The sequence below is a fragment of the Zalophus californianus genome, chromosome 10, assembly GCF_009762305.2.
Source record: "Zalophus californianus isolate mZalCal1 chromosome 10, mZalCal1.pri.v2, whole genome shotgun sequence".
Classification (NCBI taxonomy): domain Eukaryota; kingdom Metazoa; phylum Chordata; class Mammalia; order Carnivora; family Otariidae; genus Zalophus; species Zalophus californianus.
Window position 1 is genome coordinate 46,891,938 of NC_045604.1, and position 22,079 is coordinate 46,914,016.

The following is a 22,079-nucleotide window of genomic DNA, read 5'->3' on the forward strand; positions in this document are numbered from 1 at the left end:
TCCCAAGGTCTAGAACAATTCTAGTATTAGATGGCTAAACACTTGTTTTCCCCTTGTTCTAGTAACACTATCATCCATCTTCCAGGATATAAAACAGCATTATCTCTCTTTGCCCACTCCTGACCCTACCTTCCTTCACTAGCCAGCCATTGATGTTTACAGATTTTATGTCTATAAAACTCTTCATTTTCTTTTCCACATCAACATTATTACTTTAGTTAAGGACATTCTCTTTCGGGTGGATTTTAAAATTTATTTTCATACAATTACTCTACTACAGAAGAATCTTACATTCTGAGCTATGCAAGAATCTGTTGACTGGCTGTCATTCAGAACCTGTTTATTGGAGTCTGTTTCTGACAGGTTGACTTCCAGAAGGGAGGCACAGACAGTGATTAGTTGGCTTATAAAACTGTGTTAATCAAGATGAGTTATGGTTAACTGCACAAGTTTAAAACAGGTCTTGATAGGGGCGCCTGGGTGGCTGTCAGTTGAGTGTCAGCCTCTTGGTTTTGGCTCAGGTCGTGACCTCAGGGTCGTGGGATTGAGCTTTGCCTCAGGCTCTGTTCTCAGCATGGAGTCTGCTTGTTCTTCTCCCTTCTCCTCTGCCCTTTCCCTGCTCCCCCTGCTTCTACATGCGCACATGCAAGTGCTCTCTCTCTCTCTCTCTCAAATCAATTAATCAATAAATAATCTTAAAAAAAAGGTTTTGACTGCTGGCTATATCTTACCACATGCTACAGAACAATCAATGTTTTTCCAAGTTTGTGGAAACTTTTTCATTCTGATATTCAATTACATCCTGCTATGCAGCTAATACTTCAGCCACAATTAAATGTATACTTCACACGGAAATCTTTTTTGTCCTTTAAGAGTAGTGGTATAGCACAAGTTAACATAGGTTCTAGAGCCAGACTGTTTAGAAACCAAAAACTGCCACTTTCTGGCTGTCTGATGTTGACAAATATGTTAACATCTCTGTGCTTCCTTATCTGTAAAATAGGAACAATAATGGTGTCTTCTCTCATAGCTAGAAAGATCAAATAAACTGATTCATAGAAATGTTAAGTGTCAGGTGTTCTTTTCCAAGACTCAATTCAATGCTGTCTCCATTAAGCTGTCTCAGATTCTTTCCCCCTAACTGCTGGAATAAATCACTTCTTTTGTATTAAGCCTACTGCTTATGCTTTTATTCTTCTAGATTGTTTAGGTGACAATTAGTTCCTCATATACTTGGCTTTCGAAATAATACCATCCCATCACGATCACTGTCATTACCAACACTTTAACATCTGCAAGCATTTACTATGTGCCAGGCAATATTCTAAACACGTTAGCATAAATTCAGTTCACTTAATTCTCACAACTTATATGGTAGGAATTATTTTACTATTCCCATTAGTAAAATGAGGATACTCAGGAATAGAGAACCTAAATAACCTGAAATACTAGTAAGCAGTACAGCTAGATTTCAAACCTGGGCATTCTGACTCTGAAGTCTTTGTATTTCTTTCTTTTTAAAGACTATTTATTTAAGATAGAGAGAGAGAGAGAGAGAGAGAGAGAGAGAGAGAGTGCAAGCATGGGGGGAGGGGCAGAGGGAGAAGCAGACTAGCCAGGGAGCCCAATGTGGGGCTCGACCTGAGCTGAAGGCAGACACTCAACCGACTAAGCCACCCAGTCTGTGTTCTTCACCATCGTTATTTTGCCTTTAAGATCTCAAATTCCTGATGGAAGCAACTATATTTCATATATTTCATTCACTTTTTTTAAGAGAGAGAAAGAGTGCACAGTGTGTGATTTGGGGGGGGAAGGGGAAAGGTGGAGGGGCAGAAGGAGAGGGAGAGAGAATCTTAAGGAGGCTCCATGCTGAGCTTGGAGCCTGACACGGGGCTCGATCTCACGACCCTGAGATCATAACCAACAAGAGTTGGACATTTAACGCACTAAGCCACCCAGGCGCCACCCCCTTCATTCACCTTTATATAATTTTCCCCAAACTATATCCTCAACCCTATCACAAGTGCTTAGTACATAACAGAGGACTCAACAAGTAATGAATCCACCAAATGTAAACAAACTGACAGGGAAAGAGGAAGAAAATGATTAGTCACAAAATAAGTTTCTCTTTCATTAACTTACTGAATTGCTTCAGCAAATCCATCAGTACGATGTGGCACCACAAGAGTTGGAGTACTTGGAACTGTTCTATCCTCATCATCAAAAAAATGCTGCTGCTAAAACAAAGAAAATGGGGAATAAACAGGTATGACAGAAACATACATATGGACTATATACATATTTGCTGAACAAATGAGTCACTTCTACATAATGGGTAGATAGTTACCATGCCACCGATTCCTGGAGTCAACTGAAGCCCCCGTCCAACAGACTGCCTCCGAGTCATCTGAATTCTCTGTGTCAAGAAAGGAATTACATTTGTTTTCAAGAATCAGGCAATCAAACAAGAACTAAGTACCAATAGATATAGCTTATTACAATGGTAACAAGATAACTGAAATGTTAGCAGATAATACAACCATCAGGATATCTTCTCAGGAAAATTTGCCATATTGCACTAAAAAATTCCATTTTAAATAGTGATAAATTTTTAATTGTATAGATTATATTAACCAGCAAATATTTTATTAACCAATAGATAAAATATTAACCAATATTTAAAACCAATCTCTGATCCTATTTTATTTGTATGTAACTAATGTAGTTTCTATTTCCTTAACCTAAAACATTAGTAAGTATGCCTTTGGATCTTAAAGCTTAATTCTCTTTTGGAGTTCAAACAGCAATATGTCTTCATATAAATTGTTTCCCAATTTAGACAATTCTAAATTGGTAGATTTGATGTATTTTGCAGAATCCATTAAGACTTTATATTTTTATAGAATGAGGTTATTTTCATCTGTTGTATTTTTAGTAGAATCTCACTTGGCAGCTTTCAGTACACTATATTATAGGGTAAGACTCAAGCTAGATTACTAAGAGCATTTGATGTTTTCCTGCTCTGCAAGAGTTTCTGATTAAGAGATGTCCAACTCTATTACAAAGAGTGCTACATGTTAAGGGTCATGCATCCTTTCATTAATTATAAAAGTGGAAATTAAGATGTATTATTGAAAAAAAAGTCTCTTAAGCAGAACAGAAATTTCTTCTTGAAAAAAAAAAAAAAAAACCAACACCACCACACACAGATGCACCTTAGAGAAGGAAACCTTTAAAATACATGGTGGTGGTGGTGGTTAGCTGCTAAAATAAAATTTACTTTAATTAAAATCCAAGACACTTTTTTTTAATCTGTAGAAAAAGTGATCTTTATTTGCTAGAATTGTAACCATTTCAATTTATACACAACTTTTAGTAAGCCTTGCCTTTCCAAAGTTCACTTTATTTATGAAGTAAACTACTGCCATATTTCAAGGAAAAGAAAGAGATTCATTTCAGTTCAAAAAACTTTATAAAAATAGGCTAAAACATTAAAAAGTTCACTTAATTTCTGGAAAAAGTAGTATCTAATGGAGAGAAGGAGAGATAAAGCCAAGAGTTTTCAGACTGACCAGTACTTTTACTACCTGAACAGGTGGTCCCAATTCTTGAGGTGGAGCATGAATGGTCAGTCGTGGGGGAAGAGGGTGTGGGGGGCGTCTTGGAGACTGAGGCGCTCGAGGAGTCTGTCTTTCAGATGCTGATGATGGCTGCTGTTCTCTAGAAATGTCCTGGGAGAAAGAGGACTCTGCAGTAGCTGTACTACCTTCACCTATAGGAAAAGAAAAGCTGATTTTTAACTATTAAATTTACCAGAGAATAACTGGGACAATTTCCTAGAGGTATAAATCTCACCACTAGGAATGTTCACCTCACCAATACTTTCAGAAGGAAAGAAGTGAGGTGTGGAGAATGGGAGTGCGATTATCAGCTGTGTGGCCTAAGACAAGTCCCCTAACCTCTTTGAGTCTATTTCTTAGGTTGGTTAATGGAACCAACTAAAAGATACTTTTATATTTCGGATTTCTTAAACTTTGAATTTCAATGGTTCTTCACCTGTCTAGGTCTTCTACATACATGGTAGAAACAACAGAAGCTGTCTCTCCCTGTGAAAGTAGGCTATCAGAATTTAGCGGTTTTACAAGTCTGAGGTCTGGGGAAAAAAAAGTCTGAGTTCTGGAATCGGATTCTAGCTATAACATTTAATAGCTATGTGACCTTTTTTTTTTTTAGATTACTTATTTATTTATTTATTTATGTATTTGAGAGAGAGAATGAGATAGAGCATGAGAGGGGGGAGGGTCAGAGGGAGAAGCAGACTCTCCGCTGAGCAGGGAGCCCAATGCGGGACTCGATCCTGGGACTCCAGGATCATGACCTAAGCTGAAGGCAGTCGCTTAACCAACTGAGCCACCCAGGCATCCTTTTTTTTTTTTTTTTTTTTAAGCAAACTCTACGCCCAACACAGGGCTTAAATTCAAGACTTGGAGATCAAGAGTCACGTGCTCTACTGAATGAGCCAGCCAGGCACCCCCTCTCAGATTAGATATTAACTGGTACCTAAACTGATAAGCTTGTTGTAAGTTTTGAACAGCACAGGTTCACTTTCAGGAGATTTTTTACAATGTAGCACTATAAATGTATTTTTTCCTCCTTATGATTGTCTTAATAATATTTTCTTTTCTCTAGCTTCCTTTATTGTAAAATTACAGTACAATACACTACAAAAACATGTTAATCGACTGTTTTATGGTATCAGTAAGGCTTCTGGGTCAATAGTTGGCTATTAGTAGTCAAGTTTTTGGGAAGTCAAAAGTTTTATGTAAATTTTTGACTATGCAGGGGGTTTGACATCCCTAACCCTGGCACTGCTCAAGGGTCAACTGTAATTTAATACAAGTACAGTTGCTCAGGAAAAGCATTCTTTTTGTAATTTTCTGGCAATATACCAAATCTATCCGCTAACTTAATTATATCCAGATCACTAGGCCTATTTTTGCTTGACTGTAAAAAACAAAGTCTCCAATGAGCATCTATTGTATACTTTGTATCTGGGAAAAATGGCTATGAACATTAGCCCTAAAGAGGCAAAAAATACTTTCTCCTGTATCCCAACTATATGACACACACAAGATGTTTCTTAAATCTACAAAATGTGTTATAAAATGTACATTATGGACCAAAGTATCATTAATCTCTCTCCTTATGTCCCTTAGGAGGTAGTACTATTTTTTAGTATATGGATTATTATTTTTTCTTAAAAAATTTAAAAGTTGAGGGGGCTGCCGCCGGAGCTGCTGCATCCAGGACTGGGAGCTGCTGCCATCGCAGCCATGGTGTCAGTGGGTTAGGGGGACCTGTGGACACCTCCCATGAGGACATGATTCACAATGCCCAGACGGACTATTATGGCACCTGCCTAGCAACCTGTTCATCAGACAGCTCTGCCAAAATCTTCAATGTGTGAAATGGAGGACAGATCCTCATTGCCGACCTCAGGGGTCATGAGGGTCCTGTGTGGCAAGTGGCCTGGGCCCACCCCATGTATGGCAACATCCTGGCATCCTGCTTCTATGACTGGAAAGTCATTACCTGGAAGGAGGAGAATGGCACCCGGGAGAAGACGCACGAGCACATAGGACACAATTCCTCAGTAAACTCTGTGTGCTGGGCCCCCCATGACTATGGCCTAATACTGGCCTGTGGGAGCTCGGATGGGGCCATCTTCCTGCTGACACACAACGGACAGGGCCAATGGGAAGTGAAGAAGATCAACAATGCTCACACTATTGGCTGCAATGCTGTCAGTTGGGCCCCTGCTATTGTACCTGGAAGCCTCATAGACCAGCCATCGGGGCAGAAGCCCAACTACATCAAGAAGTTTGCATTGGGCGTCTGTGACAACCTCATCAAACTGTGGAAGGAGGAGGAGGACGGCCAGTGGAAGGAGGAACAGAAGCTAGAAGCGCACAGTGACCGGGTTCGAGATGTGGCCTGGGCCCCCTCCATCGGCCTGCCCACCAGCACCATCGCCAGTTGCTCCCAAGGCGGTTTGTGTTCATCTGGACTTGTGATGACACCTCAGGCAATACGTGGTCACCCAAACTATTGCACAAGTTCAATGATGTTGTGTGGCATGTGAGCTGGTCCATCACAGCCAACATCCTGGCTGTCTCAGGCAGAGACAGTAAGGTGACCCTGTGGAAGGAGTCCGTTGATGGGCAGTGGGTGTGCATCAGTGATGTCAACAAGGGCCAGGGTTCTGTGTCTGCTTCTGTCACAAAGGGCCAGCAGAACGAGCAGTGACAAGACAGGCAAGGCCCAGCTCCCCACCTGCTGACTCCAGGACTGCCCTTTCCTGGACCAACTGACCAAATAGCTGGGAGAAACAGCTTCAACACGATTACTTTCCCAGGAATAGTACAAATGCAACCAGACTGATCATCTGTCATAACATGATTTGATATGGTTTATAATTTACTGTCCTGATGAAAGCATTCATGTTATGAGGAAAAAGCTACAAATGATCTTCAAATCTATTATTTTAAAATATTTTTGGCCATTTTTATGTACCTTTTGGATTCAGGCATTATTTGGGGGGTTTTGTTTCCAAAAAAATAAATTCATATTGCTTATAAAAAAAAAATCTAAAAGTTGAAAGGTTGCTTATGCCCTTGCTTTATCTTAATTCAAATGAGCATATATATTGCATTTTTAAATACACAGGCTTATATGGAAACTCAGACACACTGTTTTCCCAATAGTCTAACTACATAAGGTTTTACTATATTACCATTTACGATTTTCGCTCAGTATTATCTGTAAAATCAGAATAATATATCAGATGATCACCAATTCCTTAAAACGCATTTAAAAAGGATTCTAAAATAAAATTATTTTCTATATTTCCATAATCCTTTAATACCTTCATTTCAGTGAGGTCTGGACTCAGCTTTTCAAATATTTAACAAAAAGTATGCCAGAATGACCAAAATATCTTTTATTCAATGGAAAACCAGTCAACCAGTAAAGCTCCAATACCCACAAACCTTCAAATGTGGGGCTTGATTTAGACAACCTCTTGTGGCTGTGAACTGCTAAGACTGCTGTTAGAGGTCCCTGATTTAACTTTTCCACTTAATAAAAATAGCAGCAACACATTGTATTTGTAATACTTTACAGATTTCAGAATGCTGGAATCTTAAAGAAGCCTGGTGTATTAGAAAAGACAGTATGACTTTAGAGTGATAAATATAGTAGACTTTATAAGAGAATAGTAACAAAGCTAGAAAGAAGCCAATCTCCTGCTTGCCAATTCACTAAAGTTTTATTTCCTACATGATAATTAAATGCAATCCTAGTTTAGAAGATATTACTAAAAGTACTGAATTAAAAAGAGAGGAAGGAAGGTCTCACCATTGTTTTGAGAATCAGCAGCTCTCTGATTACTTTCACCTCCACCCATACTTTCTTCTGTTTCTGTACCTGGATCAGTCCCATCACCACCCTATAAACAAAATATGATGACTAAGAGCAAATAAACCAAACAATTATCTTAAAACATAATAACCAAACTAAATCACAGTAACAACAAACAAAAAACCCCAATGGTATAAAAAGTTTCAGTATTCTGAGAATACAGGCCTGTGAATATCCTTGGAAAACAGTATGTTTTCTAGCAAGTTCTTGAAGAAAGTGGATGGTCAAAATTCTAGCCAGTTACCTCAGCATCATCAGCTTCATATCCATCATTGCCATCGGCGCTACCAGTGCCTTCGTTACTGTCCTCACCCTCATCTCCCATCCCTGTGTCATCTTCATCATCGTCATCATCTTCCTCATCTTCCTCATAATCCTAGTAGACAAGTGCCCAAGTAAAAACAAAGATCTAAGGTGCAGCACACATATTCTGCACTTCTTGATAGCATATTTAAACATTTCAATGACACACCACTGATCAGGACATAGGAGCTGTCCTGAGAGTTGTACGGAATTAGTTCAGTGGCAGCAAATATCAAAATTGTGAGGCTTACTGGAATGAGTAAACAATAATCAGTTCTGTATTCTAACTGTTCATATGAGATCAGTTCAAAGATCAAAGCTCCTAGATGTCCATAAGGTGTCAGAAGCCACTTTATTTCTAAATTTAAAGGGTGGCATTGAAGAAAACAAATCATGAGATTATACTACACTATGAGCTTTTAAAAAACATTGATTAATGAAAGGATCTAAAATGAGTGGTTGTCTATATAGGATTAATTCCCAAAATAAAATATAGTTTCACTTAAAATATGCTTCAATTAGCAAAAAACCTCCACTATTTTTGAAAAAAATTATGGGACTATACAAGAAAAAAATAAATACCCTACTTTCTTATCTCCAGAAATGACAGAGCTTATAATTAAATCCAGTCTCTTATCAATAAGATTTAAAATTAAGTTTAATTAACAAATTTAGCAAGTCCTAAAGGGCTTAGCAATAAAAAAAGATGGATTTTTCATTACCTGTTCTATGCTCAATTTCATTATAAAATGTTAATTTCAGAACTATTCAGATAAAAAAAGCAAAATAATCTATTTAAACTGACAGGGAAGCAGATGTTACTGGTTGATGAATTAGCAGTCATAAGGATTCGAGCATTTCATTCAGCAGTTTCAAACAATGGATGATTTACCTCATGTTCTCCATCATTTTCATCATCATCCTCTTCTTCATCATCACTGTCAATCACAATGACATCATCTCCTTTGCCCTGACCATCTTGGGATGAAGTTGTTGTCTGCTGATCTGACTGAAGGGCTCCAAGGTCTATTTGTAGAGACTGAGAGGTTTCCTCACTGTCTTCCATTGGAGTATAATCTCCCTGGGTAACTCCCTTTAAGAGTAAAAAAATGAAAACTTAAAAAATTTAGAATGTCAAATATACCTAAAACTATCAGTAAGATACTGTATACCTAATACAAAAAAATACTTGTGGACTAGTAGCATTTTATTTTTAAAATATGGTTATTAAAAGCAGCATTAGGGTGCCTGGGTGGCTCAGTCGATTGAGTGTCTTTGGCTCAGCTCATGGTCCCGGTGTCCTGGGACTGAGCCCCACGTTGGGCTCCCTGCTCAGAGGTGGTCTGTTTCTCTCTCTCTCTGCCCCTCCCCCCACTCATGCTCTCTCTCTGAAGTAAATAAAGTCTTTTAAAAAAATAAAAAAAAAAAGAATGATAGAATTAATTTGAGGCACCTGGGTGGCTCAGTTGGTTAAGCGGTCAACTCTTGATTTCAGCTCAGGTCATAATCTCAGGGTCATGAGACTGACCCAGCATCAAGCCCCACCTTGGGCTCCACACTCAGCATAGAGTCAGCTTGAGATTCCTTCCCCCTCTCCCTCGACCCTCCCCTCACTCACATGCTCTTTCTAAAAACAAATAAATAAAAAATCTTTTTTTTTTTTTAAGATTTTACTTATTTATTTGAGAGAGAGAGAATGAGAGATAGAGAGCACGAGAAGGAAGAGGGTCAGAGGGAGAAGCAGACTCCCCGCCAAGCAGGGAGCCTGATGTGGGACTCGATCCCGGGACTCCAGGATCATGACCTGGGCCGAAAGCAGTTGCTTAACCAACTGAGCCACCCAGGCTCCCTAAATAAAAAATCTTAAAAAAAAAAGAGAATTAATTTGAAGCACATGCTAAAGAAAATATATCATTGGGTTTCTTTACTGTCTTCCTATAGAAGAATTATTAAAAACCTCATTGGCTAATATTCCACTAAAAAAGAAAAAAATGCACATATACAAATATATGTATATTCAAAACTACCAGTGTGATATTGTAGATCAGTGTGGTTCAAGAGAAATATATTGTTATCCACAATGTCAGTCACATACATAATTTTAATTTTTCTAGTAGTCACTTAAAATTAAAAAAAGGAAACAAGTAAAATTAGCTTAATGATATTAATATATATAAAATATTTCAATAAGTTATCAAACTAAGAATTACTAATCAGAAATTCTACCTTTTAAAATTTGTAATAAGTCTTTAAAGCCCAATGTATATTTTATACTCACAGCTATCTCAATTCAGACTAGCTATATTTGAAGTGTTCAACAGCCAATGTGGTGAACAGTGTAGTTGCAAACAAAGTCAGAAAAAAGAATACTACTATTATAATATTAATAATACTATTATTAAAAAAGTTTACTCCCCAAACCAGAAATAGTCTAGGAAACACCCTAAACAAAATAAGCTATTATTATTGTCATTTTACAAAGGCACCTCTCCTCCTAGAAACTCATTATTCTAAGCCTTCAAACCACATTAAAGACATCAGAAACAAAAATAATTCTTTGCTTAATTCATCCTCACAATTCCATCTTGTTAGCTACTGAACTAAACTGTAATTTAAAACTTTACTTTTGTTACTCTAAGAAAATTAAATGTCTACTTTTTAGTTAAGCACGTGGCAATCTACTTTTTATACAAGCCTGAAAAAATGTCTTGTGAACTCATTCATAAAGATTATATTTGCTGTAATGGAAAAAAAATGAGTAATTCATGATATAATTAAAAATGGGCTTCAAAGTGACATGCTTATTTCAAGAAAAGCAAACACTTATAAAGAACATCTGCTTCATCGTCAGAAAATCAGAAAAACGAACTGTTACAGTAGGATAGTGCTAAAAGTGGACTGGAAACCAAATGGTACTTCTGAGTCATAGACAATTTTGCCAATCTCAAGAAAAAGCTTTGCACAGAAGATTTTAGTATAAGTTAACCAAGTCTGGCAATAATTTAGAAATTCACATATTGTTTCAAAACTGTTACTACGCTCTTCAGAGATGACACTGAAAGATACATGAAATAGAGATCATTTAGAATATTATGCATTCATCTTTAACATTTAGTTTTCTGTTATTAGTCAAGGAAAATAGGGAAAATTAAAAATTAATGCATCTAAGAAACCAAAATTCACCTGCAATCTATGGTTGCTTTTAATTAGCTTGAGATAATTACTTAATTTTATATAGATAATTTTAGAATAAATGATCCTGAAAATTTATTCAGACAAAAACTCTTTCAAGCTGAAGAGTATAACTGGAAACTAGACAGCCTGAGTTCAAGTCCCAGCTCCAACGCTATCAGAACTTGGGTATGTTACTTAATCTGACTATCAGTTTCTTCACCCATACAATAGGGCCGTTAAGGATTAAGTTTGTTAATAAATGCTAACTTCTTAGAACACTTGACATACATAGTAATGAATTGTGTTTATTAGTAGTAAATTATTAATATTACTATACTATGAATTCTCAATTAGCATGGCAGAGCAGATGGAAGAAAAGTAAATAATATTTTGAGTGCCTAATGTGTGGCAGGTACTATTTTAGGTACTTTACAATACTAAAAATCATGTTATATTATTCCAACAGATGAGAAGACCAAAGCTTAGAGAGAATTAATGACTTTCCATAGTCACATAGCTTCTAAGTGGTATAGTCAGGAAGGAACCTAATGGTTTGTAGCTTCACAGTCTACACATTTCCCCTAGTGAGGCTGCCTCTGGAGAAGCCTCACTTAGAGTTCAGAAAATGAAAAAAAATACACAAATGCATTTCCTTTCATAGGTTATTTTAATTCAATAAGAGAAACAAGAGAGGGGAGAGCACCAGAGGACCACCAAAGGGGCACTATGGATTAACTCAAGATTCAGCCAGCACTCATACTTCCAAATAATAAACAATCTTTATCCATGACAACTTTTGCTTGCAAAAATCTGTGCGAAGTATGAACAAAAAAAAAAATTTTTTTTTTTTTTTTTTTTAAGATTCTATTTATTTACTTACTAGAGAGACACTGTGTGTGCACATGCATGCACGGGGTGGGGGGGGGTTGGGGGTGTGAGACACAGGGAGAGGGACAAGCCGACTCCATGCTGAGCACAGAGTCTGACCCAGGGCTCAATTCTCATGACCCTGAGGATCATGCCCTGAGCCGAAATCAAGAGTCAGATGCCTAACCGACTGAATGACCCAGGCACCCCATAGAAACATTTCTTTAACAAAATTTATAAGGCAGTATACTAATTAGGAGTAAAGCAAAGCAGAAATTAACAATGGTAATTCTAATATTTCATTAAATATAAAAGCATCAAGTTAAAAAGAAGTCCAAATAATGTTTCATTTGTCAAAGCCAATTTCACTCACTAAAAGCAATAATTTGCTACTTTAAATGTTTAAACTTACTTCTCCAATGGAATCTTGAGAATCTTGGTTGTACACTTGAGTTTCTACCTCTCCGTCAGTACTTTCTTCTGCCATAACTTCTTCCTGAATCATAACACACAAGTGTGTTAACCAGATCAATTCACTAGATGAAGAATCACCTGCTCAGCTAATTCTCTCAAATAAAATAAAGCTTAAATCTATAATTTTATGAAGCAGTACAATATAAATGTTCTTACATTTATATGATATAAATCACATTCCTCTTCAGTATAAATAAGACTTACAAACACTAATACATGCTAATTAAATTAATTGAGTAGTCTTAATGTTTCAGAGTAAAAATTCAATACAATTTTAGCTTCAATGAAAGAAAATAAAGGAATATAGTTTTGGTTAATCTGAGAAAAGGATGGCAGACAACAGTTTACAATGTCCATGAAACTTAAACTCTTTATTCTTTGAATTAAAAAAACACCTGACTTTGAAATGGAATACAACTTAAGTTTTTGTAACTGTGCGTTTCTTTTGTTGTTGTTGTTGTTTTTTAAGAGAGAGAGAGACGGGGGTCGGGGAGAAGGGACAGAGGGAGAGAGGGAGAGCAGCAGGCTCTGCGCTCAGCACAGAGCCCAAAGCAGGGCTCGATTTCACGACCCTGAGATCATGACCTGAGCTGAATCAAGAGTCGGATGCTTAACCGACTGAGCCACCCAGGTGCTCCATAACTGTTTTTTACTGAAATGACAAATAATTCAATCAAAGATATACTAAGAATTAGAAAAAAATGTTTGCAGCAGCAACAATACCTGAGCTGTCAGTTGAAACTTTGTAGTAAGTTCAACAAGAGTTTTTTAGGCAATGGATTCTGGCCCCAACAGGTCCATTCACCTAATCATGTTGTCTAACTGCAAGATTATCTTACCTCAGTTCCTACAGGGGTAACACTTTTCAGCTTCTTTGGAAGAGGCATTTCCACTGTGTCATCAGAGACTTGGTCTGATGCTTCTATGGTGCTATCCTCTTCCTCTTCACGTGTCCGCTTAGGCAAAGAAGAACTTGGGGTAGCTGACACTTTGAAATGACATAATTTAAATCTTTAATCAGAGGATGATAATGAACTCAATGAAATAAAGTTAATTTTTTTTTAAATGAAGTTAATTTTTGAAATATTTTGGCCATTTAACTAAAGAAAGACATAGGAAACATTTAACTGAACAGTTCAACATAATTTATTCCTGCTAATATCTATAAACAAAGGGCAACCTATGCTCTAAATCAATGGTCTTATGGTATCAATCTCACCTGTGGTTAATAAACCCCATCAACTTTTACAGCAATGCATTCAATTCACTGTGTAGTGATACAGAATTGAGAAGTTTACATAAGGCCTTCTATAGTTATAAAACCCAGGACTCCTATGGTAACAAAATTTATACTGTATGTTTAGATTTGAAAATCCTTATATGGTCTTCTCTTACATGTCTTTTTTCTCAAGACCTGTATTAAGTTACATATAATGTTATGGGGTTGTATCACTTTTAAAATCAGTCAAAATAACTGGAGGAGAAGAAAGTTCTGAATGACAAAAACGAGTGATCTAGTAGTAAACATGAAATCAAGTGTTAGGAATCCATTCGTCCTTTCTAACACCTGTTAGAAAACAAGTATGTACAAAGAATACTCAAAATGTGTATTTTAAATCCAAGAAACCACAAATGTACAGGTCTACTCTAACTTCATTTTAAAATTAAGCATACCAAAAAATAAAAATTAAAAAATTAAAAATAAATCAATAAAATCAAGCTTACCAGTGCCAAATACTGCCGTGGAAGTAGAAGGCCGCTCAACTGGCGAACTCTGTACAACTTCTACTATGTTGGGGGACAGCTCTTGATTTGCAGGCTCAATCTGAGGAAGACTCTGTTGGGTGGGCTGCACAAAAGCTGTAGCCTGTGTTTGTTGCTGAACAGTTAAAATGGGTTGAGGGATAGTCGGCTGAATATTAGGACTAGTAGAACGGACAGAACCACTTGTGCTTCCAAAAACTGGAACATGTTCCACAGGCCCTTCTGACTGCATAGCTGAAAAATAATTACAAATACTTAATATATTAAGTCTTTTATTCTTAGCAAAGCTGGATTTTCCCTCCCTACTGTGCTACTGGTAATGTTCTGCATAGTTATTTGTGTACATCTCTTACCACCACCAAGCAAAAACAGTATGGGTAAATGTAATGTATTATACATTTTTTGGTGATGCCTACGTGACTGCTATGGTAGTCTGTAGTACGGTGGCATAATTAAATAAATATCTAAAACTCTATCTACGATTTTATTAAAATTACAACCAAATAAGATAAATGAACCGAGGAAGCTCAAAGACAAATTATAAATTTTTATTAAGCATCAGTAATAAGAAGCTACCCAGGGGAACAAAGTGGATAAAGTAATGAAAAAGACAGTTTCAGTGAATAAGTGGTGTCAGATTGAACCAGTGATTTAGTATGGTTTTCCAAGGTGGATTTCATATCATCTTCCTAGCCACCAAAAGTAAAAATGTTGGCCTTAAAAAACATGCTACATACTTATAGGTGTGTTATTTTCCTCCTTCTTCAGCTTCAAAACAAAACAACGCAGAAAGGAAGGGAATGGAAGGAGGGAGGAAATGCGCTGCATTAATGAGTATCCTAGGAGGCATACCCTTGAAAATATTAACTACCCATTTCTATTATATGTTTGACTTTAGCTTTAGGGGAAGCCTCATTTATCCTTGAAGTTACTGTAATCTTCTCATAATAAATCTAAATAAACCGTCAGTCCAGTCAGATCTGTTACTATTTTACTTACCTTCCTGTGATTCTACTTGTGTAGTGGGCATCACTGTAGCTGTTGGGGTAGTAGTAGGATTTGTAACCGTTGCGGGTGTGACCATTGGGCGTATACTAGCCCTGGGTGTTGACTTATTCCCAGCCATAGCTGCAGCTGTCACTTTACTTGGAGTAGACACAACAGGAGTTGGCTTGATATTGGCTGTTGGTGGGTCTGATGTGCTGGCACTTACAGAGGGGAAAATGCAAGAATAACGATTCATAAAAAATTACTATAAATATCCCTTATAAAGTACATATACTCTATCAAAAAAAAAGCACCACATAATCTTAAAAAAGAATAAAATTGGAGGTATTGCAATCCCAGATTTCAAGATATACTATAGTAATCAAAACAGTACGGTACTAGCACACAAATAGACACAAGATCAATGGAACAGAATAGAGAGCCCAGAAATAGACCCATGATTACATGGTCAATTAATCTGTAACAAAAGAAGAATAAACAATGGGAAGTTTCTTCAGTAAATGGTGTTGGGAAAACTGGACAGCTACATGCAAAAGAATGAAAGTGGACCACATTCTTACCATACACAAAAATAAACTCAAAATGGATTAAAGACCTAAATATGAGACCTGGAACCAGAAAAAGCCTAGAAGAAGAGCACAGGCGGTAATTTCTCTGACACTGGCTATAGCAACATTTTTCTAGATTACGTCTCCTGAGGCAAGGAAAACAAAAGTAAACAATTGGGACTATAGCAAAATAAAAAGCTTCTACACAGCAAAGGAAACAAGCAACAAAAGAAAAAGACGCCATACTGAATGGGAGAAGATATTAGTAAATGATGTATCTGATGAGTTAACATACAAATTATATAAAGAATTCATGCAAAAAAAAAAAATTCACACAATTCAACACCAAAAAACCCCAAATAATCTAACTAAAAAATGGGCAGAAGACATGAAGAGACTTTTCTCCAAAAAAAAAAAAAAATACAGATGGTTAACAGACACATGAAAAAATGCTCAACATCACTAATCACCAGGGAAATGGAAATCAAAACCACAATGAGATATCACCACATATGATTCTGAGGGCTAGTATTAAAAAGGCAAAAAATAACAAGTGTTGGCAAGGATGTGGAGAAAAGGGAGCCTTGTGCACTGTGGATGGGAACGTAAATTCATGCAGCCACTCTGGAAAATAGTATGGAGGGTCCTTAAAAAATTAAAAATAGAATTAACATATGATCCAGTAATTCCACTACTGGGTATTTACACAAAGAATACAAAAACACTAATTTGAAAGAATATATGCACCCTTGTGTTTACTGCAGCATTACTGACATTAGCCAAACAATGGAAGCAGCCCAAGTGTCCATCAATAGATGAATGGATAAAGAAAATATGGTATATATACACAATGGAATATTAGTCATAAAAAGACTGAAATCTTACCATTTGCAACATGGATGGATTTAGAGGGTAAGGGAAATAAGTCAGAGAAAGATAAATACCGTATGATTTCACTTATATGTGGAATTTAAGGAACAAAACAGAAAAAAAAGACAAAAAACAGACCCTGAAATATAGAGAACAAACTGGTGGTTACCACAGGGGAGGTGGGGGAAGGGGATGAAACAGCTGAAGGAGATTAAGAGTACACTAATTGTAATTGTGCCTTTCTGCCTATGGACGCCGCCGAGTAAGCATCGTTAAAGTCTCCCCTCCCACTGCTGTCATGTCTAAGTCGGAGTCTCCCAAAGAGCCTAAACAGCTGTGGAAGCTCTTCATTGGAGGTCTGAGCTTTGGAAACAACCGATGAGCGTCTGAGGAGCCATTCTGAGCAATGGGGAACGCTTGCGGACTGTGTGGTAATGAGAGATCCAAACACCAAGTGCTCCAGAGGCTTTGGGTTTGTCACGTATGCCACTGTGGAGGAGGTGGATGCAGCATGAATGCAAGGCCACACAAGGTGGATGGTGGATGGAAGAGTTGTGGAACCAAAGAGGGCGGGGGGCGCCTGGGTGGCTCAGTCATTAGAAGTCTGCCTTCAGCACAGGTCATGATCCCAGGATCCTGGGATCAAGCCCCGCATCGGGCTCCCTGCTCTGCGGGAAGCCTGCTGCTCCTTCTCCCACTCCCCCTGCTTGTGTTCCCTCTCTCACTATCTCTCTGTCAAATGAATAAATAAAATCTTAAAAAAAAAAATAAAAGAACGAAGAGGGCTGTCTCAAGAGAAGATTCTCAAAGACCTGGTGCCCACTTAACTGTGAAAAAGATTTTTGTTGGTGTGCATTAAAGAAGACACTGAAGAACATCATCTAAAAGATTATTTTGAACAATATGGGAAAACTGAAGTGATCGAGATCATGACTGATGGAGGCAGTGGCAAAAAGAGAGGTTTTGCTTTTGCAACATTTGATGACCATGACTCTGTAGACAAGACTGTCATTCAAAAATACCATACTGTGAATGGCCACAACTGTGAAGTAAGGAAAGCCCTATCTAAGCAAGAGATGGCTAGTGCTTCATCCAGCCAAAGAGGTCAAAGTTGTTCTGGAAACTTTGGTGGTGGTCATGGAGGTGGTTTTGGTGGGAATGACAACTTTGGTCGTGGAGGGAACTTCAGTCGTCAAGGTGGCTTTGGTGGCAGTCGAGGTGGTGGTGGATATGGTGGATTTGGTAATGATGGAAGCAACTTTGGAGGTGGCAGAAGCTATAATGATTTTGGCAATTACAACAATCAATCCTCAAATTTTGGACCCATGAAAGGAGGAAATTTTGGAGGCAGAAGCTCTGGCCCCTATGGTGGTAGGCACCAATACTTTGCCAAACCACAAAACCAAGGTGGCTATGGTGGCTCCAGCAGCAGCAGTAGCTACGGCAGCGGCAGAAGGTTTTAATTACTGCCAGGCAACAAGGCTTAGCAGGAGGGGAGAGCCAGAGAAGTGACAGGGAAGCTACAGGTTACAAAAGATTTGTGAACTCGGCCAAGCACAGTGGTGGCAGGGCCTAGCTGCTACAAAGAAGACATGTTTTAGACAATACTCATGTGTATGGGCAAAAAACTCGAGGACTGTATTTGTGACTAGTTGTATAACAGGTTATTTTAGTTTCTATTCTGTGGAAAGTGTAAAGCATTCCAACAAAGAGTTTTGATGTAGATTTTTTTTTTTTTTGCACCCATGCTGTTGATTGCTGAATGTAATAGTTTGATCATGACGCTGAATAAGTCTTAAAAAAAAAAAGGTACACTAATTGTGATGAGCAACTAAGTAACATATAGTATCACTGAATCACTATATTGTACACCTAAAACATTTTAATATGACGCTGTATTTTAATTATACTGGAATTAAAAAAATAAATAAAAAAACCCAAAAACAGTGAGTTGTACTCTTTAAGTAGGTGAATTGTGGGGGTTATTAATTTATCTCAATAAAACTTAAAAAAAATGTACCACGTGTTTCTTCAATAAGTGTTCAGCAAGTATGATCGACTTATGAACTCAGACCCTATTAATTCTATTTTTCCAAACGCTGCTTTGGGTACTTTAGACAAAGTAAAAAAAAAAAATTATATAGTTCTTTATTTTTCGTTCACTAAATATTTTAAAACTCTTATTGAAGAAGTTTTGAATTTAAGCATTAAAAACTACGTAAGAAATGCTCTGTAATGGTTCTTCCTGACAATGTAAAATGTATTCAACTGTTGATCACTGAACTCAAGTCTTAGCCTAGCCTCTTAAATTTGTTATCACATAATATCACAGAGAAAATCAGTAGCCTCTTAGAAGTCGAAAAGATGAAAGATACCTTGTTTTTTGTCATAAAGCTCTACCTGATAGGACTGAAAGTATGCTAGAAACAAGAGTTCTGGAAAAAAGGGTTGGCAACTACATGGTGAAGCTTTGCACAGATAAACAGCTCTTTAGTACATATTTTTATAATATAGATTTGTTTTCTCCCCAAAGATCACTAACTCTTGCCTGACTTTAAAAGAAAAAATAGATTAATAAACTGTAAAAGAACTAAAACTCACATTCCTCTTTCACCAGAAGCTGGAGTTGTTTTCAATGTGATCTGTCTCTGCTGTTCTGGGACCTGTAAAAAGAAAACTATGGATTACTTTGCCTGCCCTACAAAAGTCACTAAACAATGCTATCAAAATATTTTACTTTTATTAATTCTCTCTGTATACTGTGTTTAGCCAATTCACTGACAAAGGCTTCTAAGTCACCAGATACCTTCAAGTAATATGTACAAGGACAGAATGATTTGTTATCTACACACAGAATTAGCTGACCACCTTATTAGTAGGTTCTTGAGGCTCATCTCTCTGCTCAAGGTGTCTCTCTTGATGCTCTCGGAGTTCTCTTTCCAAGCGACTAATTCGACCTTCATACTGGGATTTAAGAGCAGTCATTCGAACATCCAATTCATCTTTCTGCTGATCTAAGGCTCCATTCCTTTGTTTAAGCTCCTCATTTTCTTTAGTTAGCTGATCTTTTACACCTAAAGAAGTAACCATGTGATTCTATTAATATTATAATCAAACACTGGAATGTAAAGAACATTTGTGCATTTCAATAGGTACACTAAGGTCGTTATCAGATTCTATTCCTGAGCTTTAATATCTACAATTAATCCTGATACACAATATATCTGAATAAGCAAAATTCTAAATATATCTGTATTACTCCAATATAAAATGTACTTATTACTACAACATAAAAATATGTAAATTTCTCTAAGATTTCATAAAGGACATCCATAAACTGCAGTCCGAAGTCCTTTTACATGGCCTTTAGTATTTCAATATATTATTAAAAATACAAAGATATTATAAATTGCCAAAACTGCCAAATTTTCATTCCATATAATCTAAAGCACATACTAAAAAATAATTAGGTAACTTTTTTTTTAATGAAATTGCTGAAACACTGTATTACAGATCATTAAAAATTGCTTACAATAAAACCTAGCTGATTGGGCATTTTATCTACCTACTCACTAAGCAGAACAGCAAGCAAGGTGCAGTAAGGTCCAGAACATTGCAGCTCTGGGCCCTTAACAAACTGGGCATGATATTCTCCCTGAAGGGCTTGAGGGCCCCTCAGAGAATTGAGGCAAATAAAAATCACTGGGCTGGTAATATCCAATGATATGCAGGAGTTTACAGTAGGCCTCTGAACAACACACTGTAGACCCAAAGGATCACCAACAGAAGGTACTAACAGTTATACAACAAAGCAGGACAGCAGTACTTCCTATTACTAACCAACAATTAGGAAAGACTTCATAAATAGATGAGAGACATCCTCATCATTTGAAAATTCAGACTGCTTTAATTTTGTGTCTAATTAAATAAGCCTTATATATATATTTTAAGTAGGCTCCACGCCCAGTGTGGAGCCCAATACAAGGCTTGAACTCACAATTGTGAGATCAAGAGCTGAGCCGAGATCAAGAGTTGCTCAACCAACTAAGCCACCCAGGCATCCCACCCTAATATTTAAAGCACACGCACAGAAATCACTTTATAGTATTTACTTATTTCTTTCCCATTTAATTTTAAGCCTGCATCAAATAGCCAACTTTCACTATCAAAGTTCAAACTTTAGCATATACAGAAATTTACCAGCTAAATGTGCAATCTTTGACTTTGCTGCTACTATGGCCTTTCTTGTTTTTTCTTCCTTTTCAGTTATCTGCTGTCGGAGCTGCTCCTCTTGTGTGGTTCTATCTTGAAGATCCTGACGAAGTCGTGAAAGCTCAGACTGAAGCTGCACAGTTTGTTCCTGCAGATTTCTGGTTTCTGCCTCTTTTTCAGATAATGTCTTTTAAAGAAAAGCAAAGTATTCACCATGTAATTCAATCCAATCAATATAAACTGTATGTCAGACAGAATTAAAATGTAACTTATTAATTTATTTAGATTAAATGGAAGTATAAATGTAAAATGGTGGTCAAACCACCATTAAAGTGGATACTTGATGATTGGATACTACTTATATACATGAGTCATTCATGTATAAAGGATAAATATACATAAAAAAGATTATATATTTCCATATGACAAGAGAAAGAGTTAGTGTTTAACATATACTTCTTCAAGTATTTGACAAGCAAGGAATTAGGGACATACAGTCTTCACTACTCTCACACTTATACCTTCTGCAGATTTTCTACTTGATTCTCTAGTGATTTTGCCTTTGTTTCAGCTTGATTGAGGGTTTCTTTGAGCTCCTGCATTTCCTGGACTGAGACATGCTGTTCCTGGTGGTCTCCAGAAGACTGAGCGGAGGTCTCCATGACCTAAGATGACAAGCAGTAATAATGTACTTTCACATTTATACTTAGTAATTCCACATCTAAAAGTTCATCTAAGGAAATAATTACAACTATGCAAAGAAATTTATCTTAAAGGGTATTCATAAATCAATTTTCTATGGAGTAACTCTACTGCCTGAAGGTAAGGTATTAGTTAAATAAGTTAGGGTTTTCCATACAATTGGATATTAACCATCTAATCAAAATGATGCTGCATTGTAGATGGATGTTTGACATAGTAATTATTTTCACAGTAATGAGTAAGGTGAAAAAGCAGGATACAAAAATACACAAATGATCTTATTTCTATGGAAAAACACATTACACATATGTTAAGAAAAGCATACTATTAGCACTAATGAAGTGCTAATAGCAGTAAACACCAAGGGGTAAGAATTTTGGATTTTTAAAATATATTTTCTAATCTAACACGTGCTAAATATGTAAAATTAAGTCAACATACAAGCTTTTTACTTCTGGGAATTTATTCAGATTCAAAATGTAGTAAGAACTAAAAAATTCTCTTTGATAGGTGGTTAACGTACACTATTGATGTAACACTATAAATAAAGCCTGATTATAAAGAACTATCATTTTTTGATATACACAATTTTAATCAGCAGTGAGTTCCAAGAACAGGTTTGAAAAGGGACAATATCTAAGACTGGAAAACTAAACTAAAAATACCTAGCATTTACTA

At 36.8% G+C, this 22,079-nt stretch overlaps 1 protein-coding gene and 2 pseudogenes across 5 annotated transcripts in view; 2 read left to right on the forward strand and 1 right to left on the reverse strand.

Moving 5' to 3' along the window:
* TPR (translocated promoter region, nuclear basket protein) overlaps positions 1 to 22,079 on the reverse strand; it is a 68,372-nt gene that overhangs the window by 6,877 nt on the left and 39,416 nt on the right. For 3 of the 5 annotated variants that reach the window (XM_035722386.1, XM_035722384.1, XM_035722382.1), the window contains 14 exons: positions 21,221 to 21,364; positions 20,688 to 20,886; positions 19,356 to 19,561; positions 19,089 to 19,150; positions 15,061 to 15,269; positions 14,023 to 14,295; positions 13,137 to 13,285; positions 12,236 to 12,319; positions 8,675 to 8,875; positions 7,724 to 7,855; positions 7,417 to 7,507; positions 3,588 to 3,772; positions 2,348 to 2,416; positions 2,143 to 2,237 (listed from right to left, as the gene is read on the reverse strand). In XM_035722386.1, the coding sequence (XP_035578279.1) occupies positions 2,143 to 2,237; positions 2,348 to 2,416; positions 3,588 to 3,772; positions 7,417 to 7,507; positions 7,724 to 7,855; positions 8,675 to 8,875; positions 12,236 to 12,319; positions 13,137 to 13,285; positions 14,023 to 14,295; positions 15,061 to 15,269; positions 19,089 to 19,150; positions 19,356 to 19,561; positions 20,688 to 20,886; positions 21,221 to 21,364 (2,099 nt within the window). The remainder of the gene's footprint in view (positions 1 to 2,142; positions 2,238 to 2,347; positions 2,417 to 3,587; positions 3,773 to 7,416; positions 7,508 to 7,723; positions 7,856 to 8,674; positions 8,876 to 12,235; positions 12,320 to 13,136; positions 13,286 to 14,022; positions 14,296 to 15,060; positions 15,270 to 19,088; positions 19,151 to 19,355; positions 19,562 to 20,687; positions 20,887 to 21,220; positions 21,365 to 22,079) is intronic. The other 2 variants (XM_035722385.1, XM_035722383.1) reach the window with 1 other exon arrangement.
* LOC113932924 lies at positions 4,504 to 7,400 on the forward strand (annotated as a pseudogene).
* Positions 16,786 to 18,101, forward strand: LOC113932925 (annotated as a pseudogene).